Here is a 16,341-nt window from a genome sequence, read left to right on the forward strand (position 1 = left end):
TCCTCCATCTCACCTGCGCAAACTGGCCAACTCTTCTGTGATGCACAAAGTGCAGCATTTCGTTTCAGAGGAGTCAGGATAGAGACCTGCTGCAACTCAAGCTAATGACCCAGCAGCCAGCAGGCAGGGACCCCAGGCACTGCTGGCTCTTCCTTTTTGGGGAGCAGTGGGATCTGGGCTGTCAGTTTAATAGGTTTCCTTACAACGTCACAACATCAGTGGGCAACACCAGAACAACTGGCCTAGATACAGAGTACTTCAAAATCCCAAGGGGAAAAAGAAAGAGTACAAATTCACTCAGAGCCCTGCTGTAATCTGCACTGACTGTCCTAGCAGTCATCACAGACAGTGACTCAGTCCTGGTTGGCCTCCTTTAATGCTCCATAAGGCTAATACTGAGTTTAATAGGGTTAATTCTGCCTTCACTGATCAGGGCACCTATGAAGACAAGAAGTTTCACCACAGCCTGTAACGCAGCCATCGTCGCTCTCCTCCTCCCCCCAGGCAAGGGACACTGCAGAAGGTCCCACCCCTGCCCCTCGCTGCCCGTCTCGGAGGCAGCACAGATCTAGCTGGGCACGAAACCCAAAACAGTCCCTTGCCCATCACTGAGCGACTCAAAACAATACGCACAAGGTCTCAGAGCACAGCCCCAGCCATGGCCGCTGCCTCTGTCACAGCACGGACACGCTGGACCCACTGGAGCAAGGCAGGGGATCCGTGTGAGAGACAGATGTCAAAAGCAATCAAATGATCCTCTTTCTCAAAGGCAGAAACGTCGACAACATTACAAGCCTTAGAGGAGTTAAAAGGAAAGGCTTATTAGAAAGAAAACTGGTTCTGACAATCACAAAAATTTGAATTAATTTAAAATTCAAATTATGCAAATTCAAGTAATCTGTACACGCAGATCCATCACATGCCAGCAGTGGGACCGCAGACACATGCCACCAGCTACATGGCCGGGGGAAATCTGCCCCCCATCGCACTCTTGGAAGAAGGCAGGCGTGCTCGCCTCCGGCAGACACGGAAAGGGTGGCCGCTCCTGGGGAACGGGGCCAGAGCAGGATTTGCCGGTGCTCCCTCTGCACCAGCAGGGAAGCAGAAAGATGCCTCGGCAACACCAGCAGTGTTCCAGCATGCCATACCCCAGGGGTGCAGGGAGGCAAGCCTCAAATGTTTTCAGATGAGCTACAATAAATTCTCCCCTGGAGAAGCTTAGATGCCCATGACCAACACAAAGCCTTCGTTAGGCAGAAAGCATCAAATGGATGCGAGAGAGCTGCACAGCCCAGGATGCACGCAGGCAATAGCTCTGCCCCATCTCCATCCACCCTGCCAGGTTAGGGTCCCAGCTGCCTCCCCAAAAGCCCTGTATCAGGAGCCTCTTCCCTCAGTCTCAGCAATTCCCAAAATAAAAAGCCAAGCAGCCACATCACAAGGCAAAGGCAGCTCAGACTGTCAGCGCGGAAAGAGCAAAGCCAGAAATCTAACATTACGAGCTGGGTAAGTGCAACAGCCCGGAAAAAATGAATCAAGCTTTAAATATGGACTTTCCTAAAAGGTCCCAGATGAGCCACTGCAGGAAAGGCAAATCATATTCTCTCTTGTAAATGCTCTGCCATGCACAAGGAGAGCGGCTCTCACCTGGCACCAATTCCTCCACCAGCCACGCTCAGAGAGCCGGGGCTGGGCAGAGCAGGCATTGTGCAGCAGGCCAGGGCATAACACGAACCCAGGGGAAACTGCAACGTCTCTAGCACAGAGATGGAAAGTAATTAGCAAACCTTGGGAGGACATGGAGCCCGGCACTAGCTACCTGTTCTTGGAAATAACTTCCCCAGGTTGGCAGGACCTTTACTTTGAACTTAAAAACCAGGCTCTTTAGCTGTGTGGGGAATACTGGTCCCGTACCGGCCCAAGCCTCAGCTAACAAGCTGCTGGCTCAGCTTCCTGCACACTCGCTGCCCCGAGCCTCCATCAAAGGGCCCTGATGATGCCCCTTCAAGGTAGAATGAGTTTGCTTTTCTCAGTAGGTCTCACAAGGTCACAGCTCATGGCCAAGCCCACAGCAACATGTTTTAGCTGTTAAAACAAACCAGAAATTACATAGGCAAGGGAGAAAGAAAAAAAAAAAAATCACCCTACAAAAATTCTGCTCTGTTCCTTGATGGACATAAATCAGCTCCATGGGTACACCAAGGAAAGCTAAGGTCCCCAAAACCTCATGAAGTCAAAGGCCAAAGCAAACCAGCTGCAGACAGCACAGAGAGCTACCGGCATGGCACTGAGCAGGCAGTGGACTGGCCCCACAGGCGAGGGGCAGCAGGTTGCCCCATGGGCACGGACAGATCCCACCTCTCCACAGGCACCAGGACGTTGGTTGGGCTGAGAGCCCAAGTCCTTCCATGCCTTTTGTGCCCATCTCCGCTGCAGAAGGGAGGCTGTGGGCGACAGGTCCCAGAGATACTGAAAAACCATCTCCGAAAGAGGAATTGTCCCCAACATCTCAGCGACCTCCTCTCCTTTCTGCCCTCCTGGGTGCAGCTGGGGGCTGCAGATCCAGGCTGAAAGACAGATAAAGCGGATATCCATGCCTTACCCCACAGCAGGACTGCCTCATCTTAAACACCTCCAACGTCTTTCAGCCGCTCATCGGACGCCCCATCCCACTTCTGCTCATCGCCATCCCTGAGGCTTTCACTTGCTTCCCGAGCCAGAGGCAGCAGCTCCCACAGAGACGGTTCAGGGGTGCCGCTGGCAGTGCCAGGGTCGTGACCAGCTCCCCCAGACTCACCCTCATGGGCATCCACTGCTGCTGCACACAGAAAAGTGTCAAGACGCTGCTGAGGTCAGAACTGTCCTCTCAGGGAGAAAAGGAGCGGCTACGTTCAACAGTCCATCCAAGCACAAGCAGAGGGGGGGAGCCCCCAAAACCACACCCTACAGCAGTGACGCAGCCCAGGGGACACCAGAAGCAGCACCAGTCTGTGCAACCTGGCAGGGGGATCAGCCCCTCCTCCGGGCTAGAGGAAAGTTAGTGACTTTGGGGCCAGAGGGTCTCAAAGATGTGTCTGTCCGAAGCCTATGGGCAGGGTGAGCACCGCTGCCTCAGCCAGCAGCTCTTGGCAGCACTTTGAGTCGCATGGGCACCCACTCCCCCCTCTGCTCCCATTGTACCGATGCTCTCACCCATTTCCAGCCAACACCGAGTGCTTTTCAACACGGGGACACCCGAGCCCTCATTACAACCCCAAGGCCAGTAACGAGGCAGGAGGAAGGCCATACGAGCCCCTATATTAGGTGTCTCTGGGAAAGAGAAGAGGCAAAGCCCATTAAATATTGACCAGAGTCTCCCGCAGCCGCGGCGCAGCCCTGACGTCCTGCCACCAGAATGCTCTGAAGGGCCAGAAAGGGCTGCGCTGCCCTAGGGTCTCAAGCGTTGCTCACCCCAGCCCCTTGCTATGCCCATCTGCAAACCCTCAAAAAGACCCAGTTTCTTGTGCAGGGGAGAGGGAGGACAGGAAAACTTATTTCCTACTTTCAACCTTGTTTCATACTTTGGATGGCAGCGCCCAGAGACAAGGCACTCGCCCCACGCATCACCCGGCTGAGCAACAGCCGCCTCCGAGCCAGCAACAGCCCAGGGGGAAGCGGGGAGCCAAAAACCCTGCCAGGCGAGGCAGGCGAGGCTCTGCCATGATGTAGGCAAACTCGAGCTGCTGCCGCCGTCTGCTCCACCAGGCTGGAGTGGCCTCTTTTTCTGTTGTTTTGGTAATGCTGCACATAAAAATAGCTCTCCGACATGTCAGTGTTTTTGGGAAGCCGCGTGTGTGTGTGAACGCAGGGGAGGCGGATGCCCCGATACTCACGAATTGCCGCCGCAGCTTGGTCTTGACGCGCTCGGCCTTCGTCTCTGCCGGGTGGACAGCATAGCCAAGGGACCCCAGGTGGTTGTCAACCGACAGGCTCTTCCTCATGTAGAAGGAGCGGGTGCGGAAGTAGCTGAAGGGGGCGTCCTCCACCGCTGTGCCGAGCTGGGGGTCCCTGGGGGGATCCGTGCAGTCGTCCTCCAGCCGCCAGGCCTCCCCTGGGGAGCAGAAGGACATGCCACCCCATCAGAGCCACGTCCTATTCCTCCAGCCCACCAGCGGGGATGCCCGGTGGACAGCCCAGACCCCCTCTGCCCATCCTGCACGCACTGCCGTGCCGTGGGGTACAGGTGCTGCAGAACTCACTGCCTGGAGGGGGTCAGAGGGCATGTCCCCGCCACAAGCCCCTGCGTACCCCTTGGTCCTCCCTGCCCCAGGCAACATCCCCTGCTCCCACCCTGTCCAGCCTCATGTACCCACAGCCCCCAGCCTCTTCCTGGCAGGAACTGGTCAAATACAGTTGAGCACAACGAAGACTTGGCCAGAGTCAGGGCCTCCAGGCACTACTGCAGTATAAATATTATTACTCAGAAAAAACAGCAGATCAAAATCCTAATACTTAAAAACTTCCTGCTATTTACCTTTAATAGAGTTATCCCATTTAAAAGGGTCATTTATAAAGAAATAAAAAATTTCACTCATTCTTCATCACCTCAAGTCGAATAAGACATTCCACATTAAAAGAAAGTGTTTTGGGTGTTTTTGGTTTTTTTAAAGGAATAAAAATCCTACAGTCAGAACCATACGCAGTTCTTGCTGCTAGCATTAATGCTACACGCCTGTATCAAACCTCTCTCTTGCAGGTATTCACATGCTCAGTTCTTGGTAATGATAACAAAACTTGCTTTGTTAATGGGAAAACTGAGACACCACAAATGTTGCAAATCGCAAAAGGATTTACTGCCATCTCCTCCTCCAGAAAACTCTTCATGGCACGTCCAAGAGCAAATCAACAGCCAAACTGAGGACAGAAACCAGACCTCCGGTCTCCTCGAGCTCCGCGCAGCCCATCGCCAGCAGCACCACCTGAGGCAGCACTGCAGGGCTGGAGCGCCTGGAGACAAAACCTCATCGACACTGAGGAAGCAGCAGCGGCAGAGGACAGTCGGCATCACGCAGAGCTAGCGCCCCCGGGGTAGGACTGACCGTATTTCATTGCAACAAAAGGGAAAATAACAAAACACAATTGGAAATGTCTCCATAATATCACTGTTCTGCTCTTTTCCGAGGAGCTTGGATGCCACATGCTTTTTGTTGCCAAACTTGTCTTTACACATGGAGTCTGCCCTGCCTCCCACCCCCCAGCCAAAATCACTTCTCAATAGCCATAACAAATAAACAATACAACCCTCTTGCTCAGTTCTTGTAAAAATGATCAATTATTAGCCATTGCAGCCCAAAAGGGCATCTCACATGATCGTCTTCAGAAACTCTCCTCCTGCAGGCAGCATCTTCCCAAGGCAAGATCATTTGCCTCTGCTTTCTGAAAAACCCGGCATCTTCGAGCACGAATGACCGTGACATTGCTACGCCAGGGCTGAGGAGCAAAATACTTCCAGAGTTTAAAGCAGATAAAGGTCCTAAGGTAAAAACCAGCCACAATTCAGTGAGTGAAGTGTAGTTTACCCAGCAAGGCTGTGGGTTTTACATTGAATATGATGAGAAACAGGCTGGACTACAAGCCACCGCAGCCTCAGAGCGGCGACTGGCCGCTCCATCTTCTGCATCCCAACAAACACGTCTCTTCCCCAAGCTCCCCAAGCTTTTTAAGGTACAAAGACAGTTCGCTGCATGCAAAGTCCTGCCAGTGGATCTGAAGGCACCAAGTCGAAACCAGTAGAACAGAGAGGACAAGAGGGAAGAAGAGAAAGGCAGAGAGCTTAAAAACGCGAACAAAGAGGCAACCTGGAGCACAGCACTACCTAGCAGTGCATCTTTCTTTTCCCCCCCGCTACTTTCAATTTAATTAGCTGCTGCTGCTCCTCTCCAAATGTCAACTCATACAACACATGAACTGCTGTTTGAAAGCTGTGATTATTCAAGGCACAAACACATCAATCGGAGCCCAGATCCAGACTGCCACTGCGAGGTAGCATCACTCCAGGGACGCAGCAGGAAACGCCGTGACACAGGCACCGAGCCCGGGAGGAGATCCACCCACCACGCAGGACAATCGCACACAGGAGGAGGAACCAGCCCTGGTGCCCCCTGCTCGTCTGCAATGCCTCAGCCCCCACTTACAGCATCCTCTGTCCCCAAGGCCATCCCTTCCCAGCCCCACAGCATGCCCAGACGTGGCCACCACTGCTCTGCCGCCCTGGGTGAGGGAGGACCAAGGCTGTGGGCTGAACGTAGCCCAGCTGCCAGGGTACAAGGGAAAGGACAGCCACCCACTACACCCACTCCTCCATGTGGGACGCCTCTCCTGAGGATGAAGGGGTTGGTGTTCAAGCCCCACAAACCAACAGGGTCACATCTGGTCTCACTGATCCCAGTTTCCCACTGATTTTGCTGTTCTCAGTCTCTACTCTCTCCAAGGGACTAACAGGCAGCTGCATCCTCCAGCGCAGCCCTGGAGCAGGACCAGCAGCAGAGCTGCTCCCCTCCAAACCTCTCCCCTGCTCGAGCAGAAGGCCTACAGTCCCTCCTCCCCGGGAATGGAGAGCCAGGACCTTGCCTACCCCAAAAAGCTTTTCTACACGCTGAAGGAGCTTGTTCCTGATTTTTACCAAACAAGTAAATCAATGATCAAGCCCAGAACCTGGAGAGGTCAGAGGGGAAAGATCAAGAAGTCCCTGGAGAGGAAATGCCAGGGACAGGAGCAAGCCCACAGGCTGGAGTCCAACCATCTTTATGCCCTTCTGCCTTGAAGCTGGTCACCTCTCTGCCGTCCAGAGCTATGCCTGGCAACATCAGCACCTCTAAAAAGATCAAGCATCTTCTTGTGCTTAGCAATAACGATTGCTGCAAAATCTTTCTTCTTTCTGAATCTGAAGTGTTGGTAAGGACATGCACCAAAGGATGGAGGGGCAGGAAGGACAGAGACCGGCTGCCTCTCCAATACTTCCTCTCTCAGCACGGACAGGCTGATCCCTCAGCTGCTGTGAGCAACACGAAAGATCTTCCTCAGCACCAACGCCGATGCATGGGCTAGTGTAAAAAGGCCCTTCTGTTCCTCCCTTGCACAGGGGGTGGCACATTGCCCAGGTACCGGGCTGAAGTCTCAGAGCCAGGAATCTTCCTCTCATCCAACAGCACATCACCACGGAGAAGAGCACGGGAACCAGCACCACTACCCAGTTGAAAGCACAAGGTGGGCATCTTCACAAGCAAAGCTGTTTGAGGAGGGGGCCGTATGCCCCCACTAAGTTCAACAGAGATGCAAGACTGACACTCATCCAGACGTTGTGGAAAGCCACCCAAAACATCCCTGTGAGTATTAGGAAAATTAATTCCAGAGTCCTGGTCTAAGCTCAAATCCAGCCGCTTCCTTTCAACTTCTTTCTTTTCCTCCCATGGGCATAATTCCTAATAAGCTCACACCAACCGTGCTACCAGTTAGCTTCCTCCCAGCTTCACAGTGGGGCATGGAGCCAGTTTCTGAAGAGCTCGGCATGTTGCACGACAGACAAGGGAGAGAGGATGCAGTGAAGAGCTCCAGCATGGTCTGCTCCTTGCAGGTGCAAGGCAGAGGGAACTGCAAGGGGTCAGGCATGCAAAACACATGCAGTAACCTCCCTGTGCAGGCTGGCAGGTATGAGCTGCAGGCAACCAAAGGCTGAGAAGAAGCCCCTGAAGGGTGCAACACAAAGTGTTTCTCAGTCCCACCCCTAAAACTTCACAGGGGCACAGAACAAGGAAGGACAAGCAAAAGGCAGCTCATTTCTCTGTGCTGCCAGCACGTGTGAAGCCTGCAAAACATGACACCAAACAGATAATGGTTTGGACAATGCAGGAGCTGCCCCTGTTTGACCAAGCCCTGTTTGCTCTTGTCTCCCCCTTGCTATATCCTGGGCTTATGGCCATCAGGAGTTTTGGGTTAACCTAGGAGAGCTGCTCCAGGCGAGGGGGTAAAGGATGGAGAGCTTGGAGCCTGTCCCAACTGACCACACCACCACTTATTGAAGGTTACCTGGAGGGGAACAACAAAACAAGACCAACAGGAAACCCAGTTCACCATCCCTCAGCTCTCCTGGCCATCCTCAGGGTCCCGGTTCCCCATCAGACACCTTGGTGCCCACACAAGGACCTGCATAGGAGCTGTGGGGCCACAGCAGGACAATCTCCTGTAAGCTCCCACAGAGTGACAGGGCACTCCCCTCCTCCAGCACTGCCACACTGGAACCACGGGACACAAAGCTAATGGCTGGGGAACATGTCCCAGCGGTCAGATGAGGATGTTGCATCTCATCCATGAAGGAAGAGACAGCTTGTCCCACCTCACTTGGCAACTCCTCTGCTTGCAGCCCCAAGGACAGCAGCGAGCCAGAGCCCGGTTTCTTCCCCGCAGAGCAGTGAACCCTCCCTGAAGATGAGCTTACCACCTCTCCCACGAACAGTCCTGCTCCTGCCAAAGCCTTGCACCCCTGTGGGCAAGCCTCTTCCCAAGGTGGCTTTGGCCATGTGTCCCCCGCCTCGAATGGGGAGTGATGGCACCTGCTCAAAGCAAATTCACAAGTTCTTTAAGGAAAGGATCTTCTCTCCCTCCTGAAACCCTGCAGCCCAGCTCTCATTCATAAGTACTTGTGGGAATCCTGCTTTCCTCATCAGCATACCGGGGCTCGTTAACCTCCCAGCAGCCATGCGCTGCTCCGCTCTTGTCCTGCTGTCCAGATGTCACACCCTGCTAGTAGCGCGATCCCTGCAGCTTGAGGGTTGCTGCATCCCTGCAAGCGAGGCCAGATCTTCCGCACTGATCGAGGCCACTGCTTGTTGTCCCAGGGCTCAGACAAATTTAGTGCTGTGCACTGCAGGTAAATACTGCCAAACCCATGATCCAGGCTGTGAAAGACTGATACAATAACCAGGCACTGTTGAGAAAAGCATCTTTTTTTTTTTCCTCCACGATAGCATGCTGTTAGCCTTAATGAGTACCTAATTAGCAGTTCCTAACTGAGTATCAAGGAGCCAGGAAAAGAACCTGGGAGGATTTGGACAGAAAACAACTCCTCATTCATTCATTCAAGACTCTTGGGTGTGGAGGGAGCCTTCCAACCTACAAGGGTTTTCATACTCTTCCCTCTTCTTGGTATCCTAAGCACCTTCCAGCCATGAATAAAGCAACATCCTAAACACTCGTTACGTGCAATCAGGGCTCTTCCTTACACCCCCTGTGCAGGGAGGGCTGTGCACAGGGTTTGCTCTAGGGTGGCTGTTCCACGGTGCACAAGCACGTCTGCATTCACATGAGAGGAGGCGTTTGCAGCAGAAGGTGATGAGGTTTGCAGTGGGTCTGACTCATGCTGGGACTTCATCCCACGGTCTTACACCAGCCTCCCACTCCCTCCCTCCACCTCCAGCACAGCTCCCTGGAAGCACCAGCACACCAACCAGGGACCTGCCAGGTGCTGAAGGGTGCTCTGAATGCCATGCCCTCCATGGTGGTTGCTCTCTCAGGCACAAGTCCTGCAAAGCACTTTGTTTTGCCCTCTACCAGGAGGCAGACTTCCACCATTTATTCAGGTCTGTCCTTGCAAACAATGACCCAGGAAATCCTGAGGGCTCACAGAACCTCACAAGCCGTCTTCGATTCCAAGCAACGGAGTTGCCTGCAATTACCTACCTACTCACAAGTGTCCCACTCCCTCGTGTCCCCAGGAGTCAGCTACACAAGCTTTCCCATGGGTCTTCCTCCCATGCCGAGACCCACTTTAACAATTTGATGGGCTGAAAGGAAAACCACGGGTCCTGCATGCAACAGAGAGCAGTCGCTCGGGTGCTGCAGCACACCCAAGAGCGCAGCTGTGACGACTGCAGCAGGATGGGCTCAGCGATGTGCCAAGATCCTCTCTGTGCACAACTTCTAGGAGAATTACTAGCACCAGGAAATGAAATGCAGCCTGCAGAGCATTAAAATTAATCCAGGGTTTGGACAGCTGCTCTGCTGGGTAGCTCACAGTGATCTGACTGTGAGCAGGTGTCCTGGTTTCGGCAGGGATAGAGTTAATTTCCTTCCTAGTAGCTGGTGCAGTGCTGTGTTTTGGATTTGGGATGAGAACAAAGTTGATAACACACCGATGTTTTAGCTGTTGCTAGGTAGTGCTTACACTAGTTAAGGACTTTTCAGCTTCCCGTGCTCTACCGACTGAGCAGGCTGGGGGTGCACAAGAAGCTGGGAGGGGGCACAGCCAAACTGGCCAAAGGGACATTCCATACCATGGGACGTCATGCTCAGTACAGAAACTGGGGGAAGCTGGCCGGGGGGGGCCGCTGCTCGGGGACTGGCTGGGCATCGGTCGGCGGATGGTGAGCAATTGTACTGTGCATCACTTGCTTTGTGTATTATTATTATTATCATATTATTATTATCATTTTATTTCAATTATTAAACTGTTTTTATCTCAACCCATGAGTTTTTCTCACTTTTACTCTTCCAATTCTCTCCCCCATCCCACCGGGGTGGGGGGAGTGAGCGAGCGGCTGTGTGGTGATCAGTTGCCGACTGAGGTTAAACCACGACAGCAGGTTAGATTTAAAAAAATAATAAAAATAAAAAAAAAAATCCAAGGGTGCTGTTTGAAGGGAGCTGCTTTATAAGGATTTTATTTAGCGCTGGATTGTCAGCCCTGGCTTGCAGGCCTTATTTTTGTTTCAGTGCTAATAATCCCTTTCCCCATCATTTTTATGCCCCCAGCGCGATTCCACTGGCACCAAAAGCACTGAAACACTTCGGCCATCAATGGTTTTGCCAATAAACTTGTTCAGAGCAGCTGGCCCAACCATATTAGTATTTCATCAGGATCAGCACAAGAGTAGAAGAACATGATAAAAACCCTCAGTTGACCTGAAGGCCAACACACACTACCAGGCTGGGGAGCATTTGCTACAGCAGATTCCCACCCCAGGCCAGGACTGTGGGAAGAGCACAGCCGTGCCGCTCTCTGCCGTTCCTCCTGATGGAGACCAGCAATGAGTACCCTGAAGCTGCTTCACGCCATAGAAAAGAGGCACTTTGGCCAGAGAGCCACTGAGGCAGCAGCTCGCCCCAGCATGGGTGGGCAGGAGGTGCAGCTCACCCAGAGACAGAAGGTTCTGAGCATCACCTCCCCACATCGGGCAGCTTTGACGAGCCAACTCCGCTTTTTCATCAGCGTAATATGAAAAACGGGGAGGTTTAAGTAAGAGGCTCAAAGAAAGGCTCAGACGGGGCAGGGGGGAAGACTCCAAACTCATCAAGAAGGGCTGGTTTTGGAGCAGGATAAATGCCACACAGACTGGGGTTGGATTTATTTTGTTATTCGTGCCCCTAAAGAAGCAGGAAAGGTTTGCTAGGATTTTGCAGGCCCCCTGGTAGAATGGGGTGGAAGCTCGTCCCAGTGCTGCGGCACTCACCAGTAGAAGGGACTGTGCAGCCTTTCTGGCGGTCGGAGGCCAAGTGCTTCTTATAGGGCTTCTGCTCCGGCATCTCCTCCCTGTACGCCGTGGAGTCGAGGAGGGGAAGCCTGCTCAGGACCGGGGACTGCGGGATGCTGGGCAGTGTCCGGGACTTCCCCAGGAGCGGTCGCTGCAGCTTTCTGTCCAGAGACCTTGAGGGGAGAAAACACAGGGCATACCCCTTTCAGTCAGTGAGATGGCTTCTTCAAGCCAGGACCCTTCTGTAACACATAACGCTGTCACTGGACTGAGAGCATATGGTCCTTCCCAACACCAAACTGCACCCTTCATTTGCAAAGCTGCAGCTATTTCAGTAAAGCCTTCTCCCTTCGCCAGTGTATTTTAATTAGGATTTGCATCTTGAGCTGCAAGCCACAATCAGCATAAACAGCACATGAAGCATTCTAGCAGCCACCCCACCTCAAAACTCACAGATAATCAGAATTAAGCAAACAAACCAGAGGGTTCAAGACTGAAATGATACAAATTCCCTTTAAGAAAGTTAAAAACCCCACTTAGCACTGAGCATCGTCTTGAGACAGCAGAATGCTTTTTGTGGTGGAAACCAGGTCACTCAGGGGTCCCAAGGACAGGTGCTATAGGGAAGGCTCAGACTATAGCAAGACAGACTCATGCAGCAGGCACTATAGAGGTCACAAAGGTGTCATGCAACATACAGGAACACAAGTTCAAGGTCTCTGTGGGGTCAAAAGTCAACCAAGTCTGATGATGGGGCTCAAAAGCTGCGGGGGTGACCAAGATGCACACCAATGTGCTAGCAGCGTGACCACGAGCCTCCTTCTCCTCCAAAACCCCAGAGTATGCCGAGCCTCACAGTGGGGCATGGGAGCAGGTCCACTTTCTCCTGCTTCACCCCACAGTGTCCCTCAAGGGATGGGCCTCAGGTGCTGTCCTCCAGGATGACACTGGCCCAGGCCAGGCTGCAAAGATCCCAGAAACCTGATAAAACGGAACGGGTGCCCAGCACCGCTGTGGTGCGAGGACACATGGGGGGAATCACCCTGTGCAGAGGGCTGCAGGCCGGGATCACCCCAAGGCTGTCCAGCCCCATCCCCCACTGTCACGGAGCCCACATCTGAGCCCAACCAAGCTCCCCAGCACCCCCCGAGGGGGCTTGGCAAAGGGCCCCTCCTCACACAAGGCTGTTCCCAAATCTCATACTGAATGGTACGAAACCTTCAAATTTCCATCCAAAATTCAATTCTTAACTGGTTTATGCTCATTTGTTCTTGTGCCAATATTAACCTTTAGCTTAAATAATTATTCCCCGTCTCTGGTGTTTGCTCCCATGATTAATTTCCCTTATACCTCATTCACAGCTCCTTCCAGCCTGCATTTTTCCGGGCTGATTAAGGCAAGTTCTTTCAGCCTCCTCTCACAAAATGAGCTTTCACTCCCCATGGCTGTTTCCACACCCCTCGCTTGCCCTCCCTCCCGCTCAGACCTGGCATCATCTACCTGTCCCAGAGCATCATGCAAAGCTGAGCTCCCAGAGTGGATGGCAGGGTGAACACTCTGCCTCCCTGCACATTACAGCACTAAATTTCATCCTATTTCCACTAAGCCAGTCCTCAAGGTCACACAGGGAGAGTCTATCATGCAAAAGCTCCTGACCCTGGGTGGCTGCCTATCACCGCTACGTTTATTATGATCATTTTTCACTCCCTTTACAAATGTGACAGCAGCTCCTGACTGGTGTCGGCATCTGATATAATTCACAGGCAAGCAGCGACACAGGGGCCGAGGCAGAGCTACGGCACCGTGCAGGGCTCCTGCGGGACGGTAATGCATCGGGTGCACAGCAACGGGCACGGACAGCACTCGGGTAGAGGGCAGGAGCCACAGCTGCTGGGGCAGCCCCTGCACTCACCGCCAGGGCCTCTTACCCAGACCCTAAAAGATGCGTCCATCAGAGCAGGGATGGGGACCACGTTTCGACATTTAGGTTCAGAAATTTATTAATTTCTGCATTAACTGCATTTGCCTTTGATTCCCGGGCAATGCCGCTCTGCTCCACAGAGCTGTCACTGAGCACTCTGGGGACTGGGACGGCTGCAGGGACAGCACTGCCCTGGCCCTGGAGAGGCACCGCCGCAGCTGCGCTGGGCACACTGCACCATCCTGCCCACTCCAAGCCCCATGCTTCACTTGCATCGATGTGAAAACAAGCTACGCCAGGAGTTACAAAGCCAGAATTAGCATCCTGAGTTGTTTCTATTTCAGTAAAACGTATGTACCTCTCATTGTAACACATTTCACTGGCACAAGACAACAGGAATGTAACTTAACACATCGCTGTGCTGCATAAATGAGTCCTGGGCTCTGCCAGAGTTCAAAACATTCTTTTTTTCTTGCATTTAAATATCAGTGCTTTTAAACACACCTGCTTATAGCTCCATCACCTGCAGAATGGCATTAGCATTTTAAGTGCTAACATCCCTTTGTGCCTACAGTGCCACTCACACAAATCACGTGGGGGTAAAAAGGGAAGAATTCACACCCTTAACGGAGCAATTTTTAAGCTGCATAGCTGCAGACAATAATTTATATCAGAAAAAGTAAAGCAACTAGAAACCCATTTAGATCTGAAATCTGAACTCAAATTCCCCAGCACACTCCAGCTCCATGGATCTACCATCCCATGCACAACTCCAGAGGCCTCAGCAGCAACTGTCAGCCAGGACCTGATGCCAACGGGAAGTCACATTTCATCTACATATGCTTCCCAAGCAGGCTCCACAGCTAGGCGTTATCAAGGATGCCACATTCCATTAGTAAAGATACCTGATGGAGTGTAAAGCTCAATTAGAAAAGCCATAATCAACACTGTTACAGCCTATATTTAGCTGCTGTTCGGCGTTTTGGTAGAAAGGAGAGCACATAATCAAGTCTTGACAAGGGTGGAAAAATCCGTCTGGCTGCATGCGAGAGCTCAGGCAGGAGCCCAGTGACAGCTTCATCACTCCCAGTCTGCAGACAGATGGGGAAATGTGAGAACAGTCACCAGGGCCAGGTCCCCTGCCACCAGCCCTGGGGACAGCTGCAGGGCACAAGCTGGTTGTGCCAGGCAGGGTGCAAGCCCAGCTGACTGCTCCAGCATCCCCCACCCGAGCCAGAGCCCGTGACACCCCGGGGGACACGGGTGCTGCTTCCCCAGGCTTTTACTGAAAGCAAACAAGCTAACAAAAAAAGCCACTGTGACAAAAAAGGCGAAAAGAAGAGGCAGAACACATCTCAAAAGATGTGCCGCGTCTGGCGATGGTGATGTCCTTACCGCATGGCTTCTCCATCACCCCAGGGAAAGAAAGGGGAAGGGCTGAGCAGAGATAAAAGGGAAAGGAGGGATAAAGAAAAGGTTAATGCAAGTTAAACGAGGGAAAGCCAGATCCAGCATCCCTCCTGCAAGCAACTGCACACACACACACCCCCAGCCTGTCCTCCCCGCTTATTTCGATGAGGGAGAAGCTGCTCTCCAGAGAGCACTTCCCAGCCCAACCTAGAGAGGACAGAGCCTCCAGCTTACCCAGGGGAAGGACAGAGTCACCACACCAGCCACAGCAGAAATCCAGCAACACAACAGAGATAGCAAGCAGGGGGGGACAAGTCACCTTAAAACCACTACTCACAATCCAAAAAGGACCCCAATAAACCTCACCGATTTACATGATTTCCTAGGGAACTGAGCAAGAAAACCTCCCGCACATCTCCTGGAAATGCCTAAGGATGGTGACCCTCCAAGGATGTCCCATTCCTGGGAAGAAGGAAGCCCTTGCCCTGCCACAGTGCTCAGGCCCAGCAGCTCTCAGGCAAACCTGAGCACGCACTGTGCTAGTCCAGCTCCCCCCGCCCCGTCCTCCCAGAGCCAGGCTGCTTGCAGAAAATGGGAAGGAGAGAAGGAGGTTAAGCCAGGGAGGAAGGCTAAAGAGGAAGAGGGGCAGAGGAGCAGGGCATCAGCTGCTCCAGACCATGCTTGCCTGCTCCAGAGCTGTGGCTTGGTGACAGCTGTATGCCCTGACATGCGAAGCCATTTCCAAGCTCCGAGGGGGACAATGAGTGTCCTGAAGAGCTCACAGCCTCAAAAGGCAAATGAGGATTCAAAAAAAGAAGATGGAAAAGCCAAATGGCTGCTGCTCCTCCTGCAGGACCACACGGCGTTTCACAGGTAGTTGTGGGTGCCTCTTCCACACCCTCAGCCAATTAGTTCACTAAATCTGCCGAGGAAAGGAAGCTTATAAAGCTGAAGGTTTGTGGAAGAACAGCTAAATGAGGTACTGAGATTAGCCCAGGACTGACAGAGGATGGCAGGGATAGGGGCCAGGAGAGCCCGGTTATTGCAAAGGGACACCACTCCCAGATCTTCCCAGCCAGCAGCTGCTCCTGCCTGTAACACGCTGCTCAGCCTGCTCCTCCAAGGAGGTGTAACTTAGCAACCTGGCCTTAAAAACTCAGCAAAGGTTTCAGCTGGATTCAGAAAAATGAGAGATGCTACAAGCCAGGAGGAGCAATTACCCACCACAACCATCTCTTGGACTGGGGCAAGGGCAGACGCGCCTCTACTCAGGGAGGAGGGCGAAGGTGGTGTGCACCTCCTCCACAGCCTGAACCGCACAGCCTCTTACCACAAGCAGTGGCTGCAAAACTGAAAAAAATAAATGAAACACCCACATCCATTCCCTGAAACAGCTTGCAGAGACCCAGCTGGGTGAAAGGTGACAGGTACAGGGGGACAACACATATCCCAAAGAGCTCACAGCCACAAAAGGATAACAAGAATTTTAAAAAAAAAAAAAAAAAA

General features: G+C 52.7%; 1 protein-coding gene across 1 annotated transcript in view; it reads right to left on the reverse strand.

Annotated features, from left to right (window-relative positions):
- LOC103919686 (ankyrin repeat and fibronectin type-III domain-containing protein 1-like) overlaps positions 1–14,825 on the reverse strand; it is a gene marked incomplete at its 3' end in the record, with an annotated part of 187,168 nt that extends 172,343 nt beyond the window's left edge. The window contains exons 1-3 of the mRNA XM_009327232.1: positions 14,821–14,825; positions 11,484–11,677; positions 3,873–4,090 (exon numbers count right to left, since the gene is read on the reverse strand). Of these exons, the coding sequence (XP_009325507.1) occupies positions 3,873–4,090; positions 11,484–11,677; positions 14,821–14,825 (417 nt within the window). The remainder of the gene's footprint in view (positions 1–3,872; positions 4,091–11,483; positions 11,678–14,820) is intronic.
- Positions 14,826–16,341: the final 1,516 nt, after the last annotated feature.

This window comes from Pygoscelis adeliae, unplaced genomic scaffold (genome assembly GCF_000699105.1).
Source record: "Pygoscelis adeliae isolate BGI_AS28 unplaced genomic scaffold, ASM69910v1 Scaffold461, whole genome shotgun sequence".
Classification (NCBI taxonomy): Eukaryota; Metazoa; Chordata; class Aves; order Sphenisciformes; family Spheniscidae; genus Pygoscelis; species Pygoscelis adeliae.